Source organism: Camellia sinensis, chromosome 6, assembly GCF_055761805.1.
Source record: "Camellia sinensis isolate YWXY chromosome 6, ASM5576180v1, whole genome shotgun sequence".
Lineage (NCBI taxonomy): Eukaryota > Viridiplantae > Streptophyta > Magnoliopsida > Ericales > Theaceae > Camellia > Camellia sinensis.
The window spans coordinates 131,113,991-131,131,648 of NC_138966.1; the positions used below are offsets into that span (position 1 = coordinate 131,113,991).

At 30.3% G+C, this 17,658-nt stretch overlaps 2 protein-coding genes across 2 annotated transcripts; one reads left to right on the plus strand and one right to left on the minus strand.

Annotated features, from left to right (window-relative positions):
* The first annotated feature begins 792 nt into the window (after positions 1-792).
* LOC114319420 (putative alkaline/neutral invertase D) lies at positions 793-10,522 on the plus strand. Its single transcript, XM_028266430.2, has 5 exons — positions 793-1,027; positions 1,861-2,273; positions 3,273-3,704; positions 6,376-6,934; positions 9,903-10,522. The coding sequence occupies exons 2-5, from the start codon at positions 1,890-1,892 to the stop codon at positions 10,196-10,198; spliced, it is 1,671 nt and encodes a 556-aa protein (XP_028122231.2). The 5' UTR covers positions 793-1,027; positions 1,861-1,889; the 3' UTR covers positions 10,199-10,522.
* A 1,142-nt stretch (positions 10,523-11,664) lies between these two features.
* LOC114319421 (TonB-dependent heme receptor A) lies at positions 11,665-14,022 on the minus strand. The gene is made up of 2 exons (XM_028266431.2): positions 13,723-14,022; positions 11,665-12,119 (listed from the first exon to the last, which is right to left on the minus strand). The coding sequence occupies exons 1-2, from the start codon at positions 13,796-13,798 to the stop codon at positions 11,902-11,904; spliced, it is 294 nt and encodes a 97-aa protein (XP_028122232.1). The 5' UTR covers positions 13,799-14,022; the 3' UTR covers positions 11,665-11,901.
* Between the last annotated feature and the right edge of the window lie 3,636 nt (positions 14,023-17,658).

A 17,658-nucleotide genomic window follows, 5' to 3' on the forward strand; every position in this document is an offset into this window, starting at 1 on the left:
TTACACTGCTGTTTAAGAACTTCATATTTTTTTGACAAACTCAAATTATGGCTTGTTTAGTACAAACTATTGCAAAATAAAAACAACAATACAAACTCATAGTTCAAAAATATTTTAGAGTAAATTACAAATATACTTTTTGAGATTTGTTTAAAATACGAATTATTTTTTGTGATTTGAAAAATTATAAATACCTCCCTGTTAGAATTTTTTATTTAACAGAATTAATTGAAAAAGTGAAAAGTGTTCACTTATACAATAATAATATTATTTGAATTATTAATTAAAATAAAGTTTTAACATTATTAAAAATTATTAATTAATTTGATTTATTAATAAAATGACCTATTTGTTATGAAATTAAAAACCATAGGAAGCATAATATAATTTCTAGAATCGCATGAGATAATTTGTAATTTAAGTAAATCTCATGAGGTATATTTATAATTTAGTCAATATTTTAATGCCATTTGGATATGGTATGACGGTTGTAGTAATAAGATAGGTTATAGTTGACAAATGTGATGATAACAGTAGTACAGTAATGACAACAAACAGTAGTAAAGTAACAAACATGATGATGGTGATAATGGTAATTACATTTTTGAAGGCCAAAATTAACTAAGAGATCTCTAAATTAAAATTTCAACTTATTTTTAAAAAAATATTTTCAATTTTATGTAATATGAGCTATAATTACCAAACTAATTTAATATATTTTCACAATTTTCTCTCTCATACGACCACTGGCTATAGCCGGTAAACAACTTACAACTGATATTTTTTTTTTTTACATTAGGGAAACCACATACTGGGGGACGGTCCTTTCCACTCTTTTTCTCTCTCTCTCACAAGGCCTCTCTCTCCCACTATATATACCAGCTCCCGCAGACATGCTCCTTTTTTCTCCTCCTCTTCTTATTTTCTCTCCTTTTTCCCTAGTCTTCTACCAGACCACTCTTCGGCGGCGTCGCGTCAGCTTCCGACCGTTCATCTCGCCGGAAAATCGCCATTCGAGCTCTCCAAGGTACTCCCTCTCTCACTCTCTCTCTACGCTTTGAATCTCGATTTCTCTTTTTATTTTTCTGCAATGAACCTGGGGATCTGCAACGAACTGGTTTATTTGATCGGTTTCTTCGTCAAAGCTCATGAATTTGTGGTTTTTTTTTTTATTTGAGATTTGATGCGTTTGTTTGACTTTATGCACAATACATGCATAGGTTAATGTCTTGAACTTTTCTTGACTGATGGATCTTGAGTTTACCTCATAATTTTCCCTGTTCTTATGATGAATTAACAATATAGTGCATATTCTATGTTAACCTGGCACATAATGAAGTGATTTTTTTTTAATTTTTTGTGACTAGATTATATAATGCTTATTTATTTATCTATTGTAACTAACTCCAAAATTTTTTGTATTTGGTAATTATTTGCTTTTAATATCTTTTGATGAATGTCCAAATTTTTTATTTTACCTTTTTAATTCTGTATACATTTATTAATTTGATTGGATAATAATATTTCAATTTGGTAGTCAACTGTAAATTAAGCACATTTAGTTGTTATGTTATTTATCTCATAAATTTGTATATTTTGTATGGATAAAGAAAAAAAGTACCTTTCTTTTTTGGTAGTTTTTAATTTGAATTTGGATAAGAATGTACTGTTGTAAAACTTCATTATTTTTCATGTTTTTTCTTGTTTGTATATTCTGTTGTTGACTGTTATATTTCTGTTTCTGTTCCATATTTATAGACTTTTTATTTTTGGGTGTTTTTATATATATGGTTTTTCTTTTATATCTTTTCACTCTAACAGTCCACTTGGATCATAAATGTACATCTCTTGTTGATGCAGAATATCTTTGACCTGAAGAGTTCAGAACTATGGATGGCACTAAGGAGTATGGACTTAGAAAGGTGAGTTCTCATTGTTCCATCTCTGAAATGGACGATTATGATCTCTCAAAGCTTCTTGACAAGCCAAGGATCAACATCGAGAGGCAGCGATCGTTCGATGAGAGGTCAGTTAGTGAGTTATCGATTGGCTTAGCAAGAGGCCTAGATAACTTTGAGAGCACATACTCGCCTATAGGACGGTCAACATGTGATACCCCAGCTTCATCGGCTAGGAACTCTTTTGATCCTCATCCAATGGTTGCTGATGCCTGGGAAGCTCTTCGCAGATCTTTGGTGTTCTTCCGGGGCCAACCGGTTGGCACAATTGCTGCTTATGACCATGCTTCAGAGGAGGTTCTTAATTATGATCAGGTAAAAGGTTTTAACTAAACACTTCAAATGCATTGAGCTTTGGAAGATGTTGGTCTTGAAAATTTCACAACTGATGAAATAAGACTGCCAATTGCAAGGGTGATTTTTTTGATGAAATGCGACTAAGGTGGAGTTTGGTAACATTGAAAATTAAAAATTGAAAATTAAGTATTCAAAATTGAATGTTGAATTTTTTTAATCTAAAAAGGTTTTTTGTAGTTACTGAAATTTAATTGCTGAATTTAATCAAATTGTTTGATATGTAAAAGAAGTTGGAATTTGAAATTTATTAATTTTTCTCTTACACTCTTTATGATTGTTGTGGTGGGCTGGTAACCACATGGTGGTGGTAGTGTGGTGGTGTTGGTGGCAGCAACAATGGTTGTATGGTGGTAAAATTATGGTGGTGATGACTGTGGTGGTGGTGGTAGTAATGACATTAGTGATTGTAATAGAGTAGCAATAGTGGACGTAGAGGGGTGGTGGTGGTGGTGGTGGACATAGAGGGGTAGGGGTGGTGTGGCGATGGTGGTGGTAGTGGAGTTATTAGTGGTGGCAGTATTGTGGAAGCAGTGGTGGCATAGCAGTGTTGTGTGGTGACAGTGGTGGTATACGTCAACAGTGTAATAATCATAAGAGGTTAAAAATTCATCTTTCAACATTAAGAATTAAGTAAGAAGCCTATAACTTAAAACTTTAGCCTATTTTTAAGAGATTAAGTGATAAAAATTGTAGTTATCAAATGGACTTTTATTTGCACATAATACAATTTAGCATGAAGTGTTGAATTGGGTGTTTTTTTGGGATAAATCAGTGTTGAATTGGGTTGTCAAACACCACCTAATTAATATTTGGAAGATTTTCTTAATGAAATTAACATAAAAGTAGAAATAGTATAATTGGCTCAAAGTTCAACCTTAGACTAACAGCTATTAAAAGTTAGGCTGATTTTGACAACGGAATTTTCATGAATTTGAATTTTTTTCCTTTACTGTGTAGGTTTTTGTTCGAGATTTTGTACCCAGTGCTCTGGCTTTTCTAATGAATGGTGAGCCTGATATAGTTAAGAACTTTCTACTGAGGACCCTACAGCTTCAGGGGTGGGAAAAGAGAATAGACAGATTCAAGCTTGGGGAAGGAGCAATGCCAGCTAGTTTCAAAGTTCTTCATGATCCAGTTCGTAAAACAGATACTATAGTAGCAGATTTTGGTGAGAGTGCAATTGGAAGAGTTGCTCCAGTTGACTCTGGATTCTGGTGGATTATTCTTCTGCGTGCATATACAAAGTCTACTGGAGATTTAACTCTGGCTGAAACTCCTGAGTGCCAAAAGGGAATGAGGCTTATACTGTCCCTGTGTCTGTCAGAGGGATTTGATACATTTCCAACTCTGCTGTGTGCTGATGGATGCTCAATGATTGATCGAAGAATGGTAAGATACCTTGTGATCTTGTTTTAATAATATTATTGAAGTTCTTATGAAAATGAATTATGCTGTTTGTGATGCTTAGCTCTTCCAAGACCCAAAGTTCTTATACACATTGTTGTCAAATCGTGAATCGAATCAAGAATCGTTTTTGTAAAATAGTGAATTGTGAATCGCAAGTTTCATTTGATTTAATATAATGTATGTTTTTTTATTTATTTATGTATTGACATAAAAAAATACATGCATTATTCAAAATAAAATAAATTATCAATATAGCTAAATTGTATATTGTATACACATATAAAATCAGATATATCAATACAACTAATTAATCTATTTATAAATATGAATTAAACTGTTTGTGATGCTTCTCTCTTCCAAAAAGTATTGTGGGTGAGTTGAATTTGTAATAAGGCAATAAGGTTGAATATTGAGAGATAATAGAGACAGAAAAGAGAAAAGAAAGAATACAAAATTTTAACGTGGTTCGGCCAATATTGGCCTACATCCATACACACAAAGCCGTAGGGGGCTACATCTTTCATTCCCACAACTTGTACTTTTGTTTACATGATACATCATGTATGTAGAGTGAAAAATACAATCAAATCTCTTAAGTTTATGAATTGAAATAAATCAAAGATACAAAAGAATCATAATGTGCACAAATCATGAGATTTTTATATGTTTTGATATCTTTCATATTTTCTGATATCTTTGATAATATAATCTTATTTTCAACAGTCCCCCTCAAGTTGGAACATGGATTGGTTGAAGTGAAGTGTCCAACTTGAACTCGAAAATAGGATAATCATTACAAACAACTACAATGCACGTGTCGAAAGAAAACAATAATTGTAATAACTCATTTCAATGACAACTTCAAAGAACATATGCAAAGAATCAACATTTTGCAACAGAGAAACGTGCATGGAATCAGTCATGATGGCTGCAAGAGAAACCAACCGAGAGAGAGAAAGAAACAAAGCCAAAGCAATGGCAAATCACCACAAACAGAAAGGCCGGAAAAACAGCATCTCACAAAGAATACTACCGAACACACCCGGTAGCCTCAAAACAAAAATAACCAAATATGTGCTTCCCACATTAGCATAGAGATGTTAAAAAGGTAGAGAAGTAGTTGGAAAACTTGGCATATCACAAAATAATGTTACCAAACACACCGTCAGTTCCCGAACAAGTAATCACAAAGTTTACTTAGTACATCAGCAAACTATTGGTCAACTCAAGAAAGAGGGAAAAACACCTTGATAACAAAAAAATGTGGAGTAAGAAAGCACTCTAGAGAGAAACAAGCCTAGGGTTTAGTGGGCTTTGATACCGAGTTGAATTTGTAATAAGGCAATAAGGTTGAATATGGAGAGATAATAGAGACAGAAAAGAGAAAAGAAAGAGTACAAAAGTTTAATGTGGCTCGGCCAATATTGGTCTACATCCACACACATACAAAGCCTTAGGGGGCTACGTCTTTCATTCGCACAACTTGATACTCTTGTTTACATGATACACCATATATATAAAGTGGGAGATACGATCAAATCTCTTATAAGTTGAGGAATTGAAATAAATCAAAGATATAAAAGAATCATAATATGCACAAATTATGGGATCCTCACATATTTTGATATCTTCCATATCTTCTGATATCTTTGACAATATAATCTTATTTTCAACAGATTTTGTAGTGGCTCTCTACGAATGTTTATTTACTTGTGATCTTGTTTTAATAATATCATCAAAGTTCTTGTACGCGTGAATTAAAATGTATGTTGTGCTTATTAGCTCTTCCAAGACCCAAGGTTCATATACAGACCCTCTTCCAAGACAATCTAAGTATTTCGGACAATTTTGGTATGGCTTTCTAGTTTTCTATAGATTACTTGTGATCTAGTTTTAATAATATCGTCAAATTTCTTATACACATGAATTGAAAAGTTTGTGGTGCTTTGCCCTTCCAAGACCCAAAATTCTTATACATATTAACTAAATCTTCTGTGATGCTTGGTGCTTTGCTCTTCCAAAACCAATCTATAGTATTGCAGGCAATTTTGTAGTGGCTTTCTACAGAATGTTTATTTACCTGTGATCTTATTTTAATGATATCACCAAAATTCTTATACACATGAATTAAAATGTTTGTGGTGCTTAGCTCTTCCAAGACCCAAATTTCTTATACATAAGAATTAAAATGTTTGTGATGCTTCGCTCTTCCAAGACCAATAAATGTTGCCATCAATTTTTAGTGGCATTCTATAGAATGTTTATGCTTGGATTTCATTCGGATGGAGAGGCCCTATATCCTATATAAAGGAGGTATAAAGGAAAAAGAAGAGGAAGACAAAAGGATCAGATAAGATGCGTCCACCAAAAAAAATGCTAATTTATTGTTCTTAAATCTATATTTATTGTCTGTGTCTGTGTCTAGTTGTTCTTACATCAATTTTGATTCTCAACTCCCTATACAATAGGGCTGAGAAGCTCGGACACTTCTATGGTAGTGTGTCTGAGTTGGCGTGTCCATTAATAAATAAATAAAACCACTCTATCTTCACTCTTTTTCTCATCTATAAACACTGAAGCTCTTTAAGAGCTTTGTCTTCTCATCCAGAAACTCTATAGTGGCATATCCTAATGGGTTGCTTTCATTTTTCAGGGTATTTATGGTTATCCTATTGAGATTCAAGCACTTTTCTTTATGTCATTGAGATGTGCTTTGGCAATGCTGAAACATGATGCAGAGGGGAAAGAGTTTGTCGAGAGAATAGTAAAGCGTTTGCATGCTTTGAGTTATCACATGCGAAGTTATTTCTGGCTTGACTTCCAACAATTAAATGACATATACCGCTATAAAACAGAGGAGTATTCTCACACTGCAGTAAATAAGTTTAATGTTATGCCTGATTCAATCCCAGAATGGGTGTTTGATTTTATGCCAACGCGCGGTGGGTACTTTGTTGGCAATGTCAGCCCTGCCAGGATGGATTTTCGATGGTTTGCTTTAGGTAACTGTATAGCTATATTAGCTTCTTTGGCAACTCCTGAACAATCTGCTGCCATTATGGATCTTATTGAAGAACGCTGGGAGGAGCTGGTTGGAGAAATGCCTTTGAAGATATGCTATCCTGCAATAGAAAGTCATGAATGGCGAATTGTAACTGGTTGTGATCCGAAGAATACCAGATGGAGTTATCACAATGGAGGATCTTGGCCAGGTTCTTCCACAGTTCTCCTGTCATTCTTTATGAATTTAATCCTTTTTATTGTGTATTAATTAGTATTAATTTTGGTGCTCAAGTTTGACAACAGAACGTAGCTAGGATGAAATTAAATTTAGCTGGTAGACTCTTTTTGTGATGACCAAAGTGCATATCATTATCACATTCTTAACCATCTGACCTAGTCAAAGCTACTTTAGGGAAGACCTACAGAACTTTCATTAATTAGTGTTACATGTAGGCAAGACTTGTATGTCCAATGGGAAGTCCATGAGAATAATTTATGAACTCTCTATGTTTACTGAATGGATCTGAGAAGCACTTATTATTTATTCAGATTGCCTTTGCCCTGAAGTCCACTGCAAGAAAATGCTTCAGTTTAACCTAGTTTTGTTAAGGCTCTAAGAGAATGTAGGATAATGTGATTAAGGTAATTAATTATGTTATTGTTTTTGCTTTTAGTTTTATTTATTCGTTTATTTTCTAGGAAAAGAAAGAACAGACTAGTACACCTGAACTGCTATGCCCAGGAACTGAGGGCGGGCAGACTTTCCTAAAGATAAGAAACAATTAGACTCACTAGACAAATTTGATTGAGCCGGAGTGTACTCCATCCTCTAGATATCAAAGCCCTTTTCCATTTCTCCAATCTTTTCCCAATCTTTTCTCTAGTTGGATTCCGAAGATATTCACATCTAGGATTTCTTCCCAAAGGTAACCTTAAATACTTAAAACGCAAGGACTCAATGTGACAAGCTGACAACCAGCCATCCTATTTAGCCTGGTGGAAAATTAATACCTACAATGGAACTTAATCATATTCACCCCTAGTCTGGAAAACAACTAAAAAAATCCTTGGGATAGACAACAAATTAACCATTTTATTCTTTTCTCCCAAAGAGAGAAATGGCATCATCTACTGACTATAAATGAGACACAAATACTACGTTTCCTAGTCAAAAAAAAAAAAAAAAAATCCTTAGCCATATCAACCATTCTAGCCAAAACACCCACCACTAAGGTAAACAAGAAGAGAGATAAAGAATCACTCTATCTAAGGCCTCTCTAGAGGCCTTGAAATGTAGCGCCCACCATTCAATTAACTATAATTGCAAGAGGGCAAACAATATTGAATTCACTTTCTCTACCTAATCCCAAAACATTTCTATTTATTTGGTCTCTCAATCATTTTTCAAGAACTAATAAGCCCCACTCTACATGATCATAGGCTTTCTCAAACAAACCAGCCTTAAAAATGACACCCTCCTTTATTTATCCAAAAAATAAATAAATAAATAAATAAAAAACAACCTCCTTACTACATCAACTATATTACTCCACCACCTCATTTGCAATGGAAAGCGCATCCAAAAGTCTAATGTCCTTCAACAAAGGAGCCTTGAGAAAGAAAGATGGTATCCCCTAAAACTGTTTTTAATCTCCTAGAAAGGTCTTTTTCCAAAATTCTGTAAAGTGACGCAACAAGACTGATTGGCCTAAAATTCCCAAGCCTCAAATAATTATCTTTCTTAGGTATCAAACAAATAAATGAAGCATTTGCAAGTGTCCACTACACTATTCTTCAAAAAATTAGAAAATACTTTCACCAAATTCCTCTTAATCACCACATCTTCACAAATCTTGAAAGACAGTCAGGGTGGAAGCACCAACCCGGGAAGCATTAAGCTTATCACACTTAAAAACTGCCAATCTATTCTCCTCATCAAAATGTCTTTCCAACTAATTTGATTACTGAGCTGGACTGGAGAGCACTCGTTCAAACACTCAATGCTTGCTCTATCCAATCCCACTTGAAGTATACAACATGCAGTAAATGGAAAAAATTTAATTAGTTGTATGATCTTCCCTCTCTTCAACCCTTTTAGAATCAATATTCAACCTCTTAATTAACTTTTTCCTCTTCTCATTTGTCTTCTTATGAAATAACATGGAAGGTGTTTCTCACTTGTAAAAGAGCTAGAGTTTCTTCGTAGGAGATGAGGGGAATGGTTTCCTGATTTGGCTTTGTTGCTGGAGTTTTATGCATTTCTGGGATCAAATAACTGCCGTGGTGTGCTTGCATAGATGCTCCATGAGAGAGAGAGAGAGAGAGAGACCTATAGTATTTATTGCCGTAGGGATGTTTTTGGATCTCTGAGAACATCATAAATTTATTTTATTTTCAGTAAATATTTCTAGAAATCCTGCAAGAAATCCCTCAAAAGTATTCACTGTGTTTGGTTTGAGTTTTCTGGATTAAGTTTTTTGAAAACTGACTTTTTTGGTTTTTGTGTTTTTTTGTTTTTAGTGAATATTTTTTAAATTTTAAACATTTTTTTTTTTAGATGCACCTCACTTAGATGTATCTAAAAAGTAAAAAATTTGTGAAAAAATATTTTAAAAAATTAATAAATACATAAAAATACAAAAAATGTACTGAATTCTTGTATTTTTTTTTTTTTGTATTTTTGGTATTTAATGAATTTTTAAAAGATTTTTTTTACAATTTTTTTACTTTTTAGGTGTATTTATGTTAGGTGTGTCTAAAAAGTAAAAAAATTACTTAAAATATTAAAAAAATTCAATAAAAACAAAAAAAACACGGAAAATAAGAGAGTAGAATTTTCTGAAAAGTGTTTTGGAAAACTCGAAACCAAGCAAGGTGATTATTATTTCTAAGTACTCTACACTGAATTTTTACCTCTTAACTTTTAGTTTCCTGCACACAAGGGCTTGTGTATGTTGACCTTGTACCCCAATTCATTATTCCTTCTGGGTTCTAGGTTGAGAGTTTAGAAAATAGAGTTACTTATTGTTTTTAATTCTGTGGTTGAAATTTCTCCCATTAATGTTGCTTATCAAAAATAAAAAAATAAAATTCTCCAGTCAATGTTAGTGAACTAACATGTTTTCCCATTACCACATTTATTTTTTGGTTTTTTCCCCCCCTATCTTGAATGCACAGTGCTTTTGTGGTTGCTAACGGCTGCCTGCATCAAAACGGGACGGCCCCAAATTGCAAGACGAGTAATTGATCTTGCTGAGAGCCGACTGCTGAAAGACAGCTGGCCAGAATATTATGACGGTAAACTCGGGAAATACATCGGTAAACAAGCAAGGAAATATCAGACATGGTCAATAGCCGGATATTTGGTGGCGAAGATGATGTTGGAGGATCCATCACAGTTGGGGATGATCTCCCTCGAAGAGGACAAGCAAATGAAGCCTGTGATTAAAAGATCCTTCTCCTGGACATGCTGAAAAAAGCTCGAGCTGAGCAGTAGAACATAGCACAAAAGCAAAAGAGTAGAGAGAGATAAACAAAAGGTGAGAGATCGTGTTATCATAACAGAGAAAAAAAAAACACCTATTCTTTGGAAATTTCTATTGTAGGTTTGATTTAAAGTTGTGTTTTGTGTACATCAGCACCTGCGAGACTATCATCTTTTGTTTGTCAAATAATAGATAGATTTTGATCTGTGCTTTGCTTTGTATGTTCAAAGGCATTTTGGAATTGAACTGTGGAATTTGTTTCCAAGCTATATATATATATATATATATGAACTTTCTGAGTTCAAAATTTTATTTTCTGAGTTTCCAATCACTATGTTTGCAGTCCACTTTGGAGATTGTGGATCCCATAGCTGTGTTTGGATATTAGATTTATGCAGAGATTTGGTGAAGAAAAAGAAAGTGTATGAATTTTTTTTTTCTTTTTTTCTTCTCTCCTCAAATCCAATGTCCAAAAATACCTGAGTTCCCATGTGTGGACGCCCAGACTCTCTTACCGCACTCGTGGCCAAACACTGAACAACCTGTTGCCACTCTCTGCACAAACCATTGTGAGGCTTGGCAAATGTGTTTTTAGTAATTTAAAAAAAAAAATTAAGAATAAATAATTGTTAAAAAAGTTGACTTGCTAAGATTTTTTTTTTACAAAATTTACTTTTTGTTAATGAAAAGATATTTATTGATTTTTTCTTTTATCAGCTACATAGCTATTGCCAAATGGGAAAATTTTTTTTAGCTGAAACTGCCAAGAAGTAGGTTACTTTTAGAGAGATTTTATAAATCTCTTTTAGTAGATTTGTGACCTAATAAACCCACAAAATTTTCTTGTGTTCCATTTTAATCCCTCGGTTTTGAAGAATTTCACCATATGTTTTTAGCTGACTCTTGAAATCGTTATGCTACGATGGTGGTCGAAATATATTGTGATTGGTGAAAATATAATAGTTCATCCTTCTATACTGGGAATTGAGGAGACAATAGAACGACATTTGACATGGTGTTTGTTTTTGCAGCATGAAGCACCAAATAATTTTTCCTTACAATTCTCACTTTTCATTTTGAGACTTGTGTACATATAGTAGGTAATTCGATCAAATTAATATTTCTCCAATGACCCCAAAGAAACACAACTCACTGCTATACAATAATTACCCATGCCATGTAGAACAATGGCATGTTCTTCTAATTTTCTTGAAATCTTGATTATTCATATCACGGAATCTTGATATCACGGAAAATAACACACCTCTATCAGCATTTTGGAATCTTGATTATTCATATCACGGAAAATACAGTTTTCATATTCAAATTTTCTTGAAAGAAGATTTTAAGTTGTCGATTCTTCTTTTCACTCAGCCATCAACAGACAGAATTAACTAATAATATGGGGAGAAGTAATAATGCTCAAAAACAAATCATTCATCCAATTCTGAAAATGGATCTAATTTCTGCGCATGAGAGACAAACTGAACTCTGAGAACCAGAGAACATTATTATGAATTAATGCAGTATTAAACAGCTAATCCCAGGTTGGAGCAGCAGAGAAAGCAAAAACATAACAGATCCAAAGCAATGACACAGAAAACCAATCAAATCCATACCTATAGTCTACTACCAAGGCATTCCAAAACAGTATCTATTATTGCAGCGAAGGTTTGATCCGATAGGGGCCATTATCCAGAAGCGGTTTTCCTTTGCTGGAAGATGACGGCATAAATGGGTACTGCAACGCCAATGCTGAAGGCAGTGAAGACACCAAGGGTCATCTTCAGCTTCTGATTCGTCATCCTGTCCAAGTTGTACATGTGCTTTGCATGAAGGTAGTAAGGTTCATCGTGGCCATGTCCTCCTCCCATCCTCTTCACTCCTGTTGAATGGAACCCTCTGTTGGCTGTTTCCAAAAACAAAAACACAAAGTTGCCATTGTTATAGCAAGTTACCAATTGAACAAGCTGCATAGAACAACGGTTCTTAAAATTGGGATCTTACATGGGATTGGCAAGAGGGTTTTGTGGATTGGATCGTAGGATCATAAGATTATATATATATATATATAAAGAAGCAAAACTACCAACAAAGATCCCAGCTGCAACCCTACCATGATGCTACATGATCCCACAAGATCTTACAGGATTCTACTTGTGATCTTGCTATAATATCGATTTTACAATGATTCGGATTATTTTGGCATTTTAGAAATGATTTCTTCAATTGCATAAATTAAAACTCGAAACTTGAGAAGAGCAACAACAAAAAAGTTGGAATTTTTTTTTCCCTCAAATAATAGATTAAGAACAAACCTGACAAATATCTTCACTATTTATATTGTGGCAACTATATGTCAGAACCGTTACAAGCAAAGAAAGCATATTACTGGTCCATGAAATATCATATGTAAGGAGGATTAACTACTTTAAAATGAAAAGTGTTTTCTAAAGTTAAAATTATAGTGATGAGTTGATAGATAAATAAAGAAAATTTTCGTCCCCTTCCAGGGGCTAATTCTTTTGCCTACTAATCCAAGAAAATTGCTCAAATGGCTGTATTTGAAATATAATTTATCGAGCAAAAAGGATCCTAATGCTATTTGCAATAGGAGACCAAGTTTGATATAAGCAAGAAATTCTTACAAAATATTAGTGAGGTGAATATGAGCAGAATATAAACAAAGTGGATGGATGGATTTTTTGGCAAGCTCAGAGGACACTACCAAATGTTAAACCCTTTCTGTTTTTCCCCGGTAAACAAAATTATATTAAGAGAAGGTTCAAAAGAGATGCCACCCAAATACAAAGGAAGAATGAGCAAAACTAAGGGGCTCTACAATGTATATATATAAACTGCTTTCATAACATGTATTCTGAAAAACATTAAAAACTAATTTGATAAAAAAAATAATAATAATAATCATGAAAAATTGAAAAAGCACTCGTCATTTTCATATGACTATCTTTTGGAGTAATTTTTAAAAAACTAGTTTCTAGTATTTTTCAGAAAACAGATTTTAAAAACAAAACCAAACACTAAACTAGGTTTTAGTCTTCTGAATAGATTCAAGTATACATTGTATTCAAGTATTAAATTCATGTATAAATTAAATAAAAATCTATTCTTCAACTTGAAACTCAGCTCCTCTATAACCTCAAAAGATCTACAATTCAGCTCACGATCCATGTAAATTCAAAAACACGCATTAGAGCACAATCAGCCTATGCCCAAATTCATCCAATGACTTCACATATCATACTACAATTCAAGAAAAAATCCAAAAGCGGACATAAAAACATGTACATATCTACAATTAAAAACGCAAACCCATTAAATAGATCTAACGAAATCAATCAGGATTTGCAGCACAGACTCAATCAGTAATAGAAAATCCACGATTAAGATAGGTTTTGCATTTTCCCAGTTGCCAAACAGAGCAGTAGTAGAAAAAAAAAAAAAAAAAAAAACCCTAGAGCGATACAACCGGAAGGAATCGGATTACTGACCTGATTTGGGAAGAAATGAATTGGAGGAAGATAGAAGCTTTGATGCGCACGATCTCAATCCGTAGTTCAACGCCATGATATTGGCTCTTGTTTTTGCGGAGAGATGTGTGATATAGCTCCTGTTAGATAATCAAGGGAATGTGTATTACTCGGTCTCGATTGTTTTGTTTCGTTTTGGGATAGAATTAGGGTTTATTATATCAATAATCCCTCATCAATAATCCCTCAACTATTGCCCAATCTCAATTTATTCATTTATTTTAGTTGACCCCTATAATGCATGAAAATTTATTTTAAAATAAAAAATTAATTTTGAATTTTAATATTTTATATATAGGAAATTTTAATAATTAAAAATTAAATACAAACAAATTTATCAATGGTTGATGAAAATTTTTGCCATTATACATGTGATTCTATCAAAAATCACATATATCAAAATTCTTCATTTATGTTAATCAAATTCATCAAAAATCATGAATTTCACTTATATCAAAATATTTTTCTAAAAAAAATAAAAATAAAGAAAATTCTATAATATATAAATTATGACTTGGTTATAATTTATGGTGTATTATTTTAGTTATTAATCGAAAAAGTCTTTACTAATTTCTTATATTTTTGGTTATGTCTAAACCAGTGCATGGAGTGTTTATTATATTTCAAGTGATGTTTGATTATGATTTACTTATAATACCTTTATATAACAATATTTAAGTATTTTATTATACAAAAAAGTATTTAAGGTCTATTGACTCAAAGATAGGATTTATACTTATATCAATAAAATTGTAAGAGTTATTCACATTGATGCATAAAAAATTACAAATTAAAATCATAAACAGTGTCTTTGAGGGGAATCAAGTACAAAATCTATAAACCTAATAATTTTAGTTCTCAAAAGAGTTATGATTAATTATGTGACACATTATAATAATCGCAAATTTTTTATTTCAGCCAAAATATTTTTGCATATCTTTTCTGGCAGAACTCATTAAAGTGCATTATCAGTAATACTATAAATTCAAAATTTTTATTTAAAAATTATTCAAGAATCATCAATAGGACCCTTAAATATACACAATTATTTTCAATGAATCATTATTCTTTAAAATAATACTCCATATTATTTAACATTTGACATTTTTCAATTTATCTTCTAAAAACTTAACAAAAAAGTATTGAGTTCTATTATTTTAATCAATTAATATCATATTGGACGCTGAACGTGTATGTAAATCACTTCTAGAAATATGATATCTGCCATAAAATCACAATGAAATTAACTTTAATTAATGTAATGATATCTTATGTTATGATATGTGTTGCAAAAGAATAATATTAATTTTAATTTAAAATAAAATTTTAATTTAAATTATATATTTTAATAATCTTAACTTTATCATTTTATAAAAATGTTATTTGAATGCTTATATATAATAAATTTAGTTAAATTATTTATTTATTTTGATAATTTTAGTTATATTGTGTTATAAAAGTGTAATTATTATATAGTGATTTTATATGATATATATTAAATTATAACATAATAAAATGAACACTCATTTTGATATTAAAAATAATAGTTAAATTAGAAAAAAGAATTAGTAATATAAAATTTAAAGTTATTCTAATCACTTAATTTTATTTTTATTTTTATAAAAATAAAAATATGTAGAAATAGAACTACACATAATTTATTTAAAATATTAAATATAAAAAAATTGTGATTGGATTAAGAAAAAAATACATAAATTAATTATATAGAGTATTGATTTTTTAATATTATTTTTAAATTATTCATACGTATTGTATATAGATATATAAAATTTAAATTAAATATAAATGTTATGTAATATATAATTTCATGTTAAATAAAAAATTAAATATAAATTAATATTAAGACATTAATAAGATAGACGAAAAATAAAAATATAAAAAAAATTAATTTGATCCGGACAATGCACGTAATTAAGCACATTCTGTTTTATTTATTTATATATCGAGATATTTTTTTTAAATATCATAATAATAAAATTATAATTATATATATGGAAAATAAGCAAATAGAATTCATATAAAATTAGTTATTATATTTGAAATTGAATTTGTAGAACTTTATATGTAAATGAAAAAGGCATATTGATGTGATTTTTTTTTTAAAAAAAAGTAAACATTTGGAATGTACCACATAAGAAAAAGAAAAATAATATATATATATATATATATATATAATTCTTATATTTTAACTCATTCAATTAGAGAATTCTATTATACACACTCCATACCTTATGCGCCTTTAATTACATTATTATTTTTTTTTGGTTATGAAATTATTTTGAGATTTTAGTTATGAAATTTTTTTTTATGACTTATTATTATTATTGTTTTTAGTTATGACTTAAAAACTATGAAATTAGCCATTTTTTCCCCCTGTATAAGATGCAATTTCTATCAGTCTTTCCCCCTTCAATTATAAAAAAACATACTGAACTCAATTTTCTGGTAATTGAGTTTTTGTTTTCTTTTGTTTTGTTTTTAATGATTTTTTTTAGTATTTTAAGAAGTTTTTATTTATTTATTTCATTTATTTTTTAGATGCACATAATTTAAATATACCTATAAAGTAAAATATTTGTAAAAAAATATTTTAAAAAATCAATAAATGCATAAGAATACAAAATGTATTGAATTTTTATTTTTTTTCTTCATATTTTTGGTATTTAGTGAATTTTTTTTTAAAAAAAATTTCACAAATATTACACTTTTTAATTGTATTTATATTAAGTGTATCTAAAAAATAATTTTTTAAAAAAATATTAAAAAAATTCACTAAAATCAAAAAAAAATTAAGAAAAATAAAAAACTCAATTTAAAAAAAAATTGAATTCATAAAATTGGAATCAAACAAAATTGACTATCTTCATAAAGGATACATTTGTATGATTTTTATAATTCAAGGACTAATATGTACAGATTAAAAAATGAAGAAAGTAAAATGATATTTGATAATAATTGAGAGGATCTTGATATAATTATACTATTTACGATTCACTTCACAATTCTTTTTGGGATTCATTTGTGATGTGATTCAAATTTATTTATTGCTATTTTAGTAAGATAAACATAATTTAAATTCAACATTATGAGTCAAGTTGGTTAAATACAATCAGTGTTTTTAGTTTCAGTTTTCTGAATTCAGATTTCTGAAAATTAAGTTTTTTGATTTTTGTATTCTTTTGTTTTTAGTGAATATTTTTGAAATTTTAAGTAATTTTTTTTTTACTTTTTTAAATGCACCTTACTTAGATGTATCTAAAATAGTAAAATATTTGTGAAAAAATATTTTAAAAAATTAATAAATTCACAAAAATACAAAAATGTACTGATTTTTATTTTTTTATTTTTTTGGTATTTAGTGTATTTTTAAAGATTTTTTTCCAGAAATATTATACTTTTTAAGTATATTTATGTTAGGTGTGTCTAAAAAAAAAGTGCTTAAAATATTTTAAAAATTCATTGAAAACATTAAAATACGAAAAATAAAAAAGTAAAATTTTTTGAAAAATATTTTCTAAAAACAGGAACCAAACAAGCTGATAGTTTTACATTTTTTTTTAAAACTTTCCTTGAACAATAAACATACAAAATCTTTATGGTAATACCAAGGATAAATTACCTTTTGCCCTCTTTTATGTTTGGCCACTTTTTTATTTTGGTCCTTAAAGTTTTTATTTATCTTTTTTTTTTAATTTTTTAATTTTGGCCTTTTATATTTCAAGTTTTTTCTAGTTTATTCCTATAGCTAATTTGTGTTCAAAATTAGACAGAAAATGTAATAATAACTGTCATATAAAATAAAAAGTGTATTAGTATTATATTAGATTTTAAGTGTATGTTAGAGATGTGAGTTGTATATAATAAAACATTTTTATA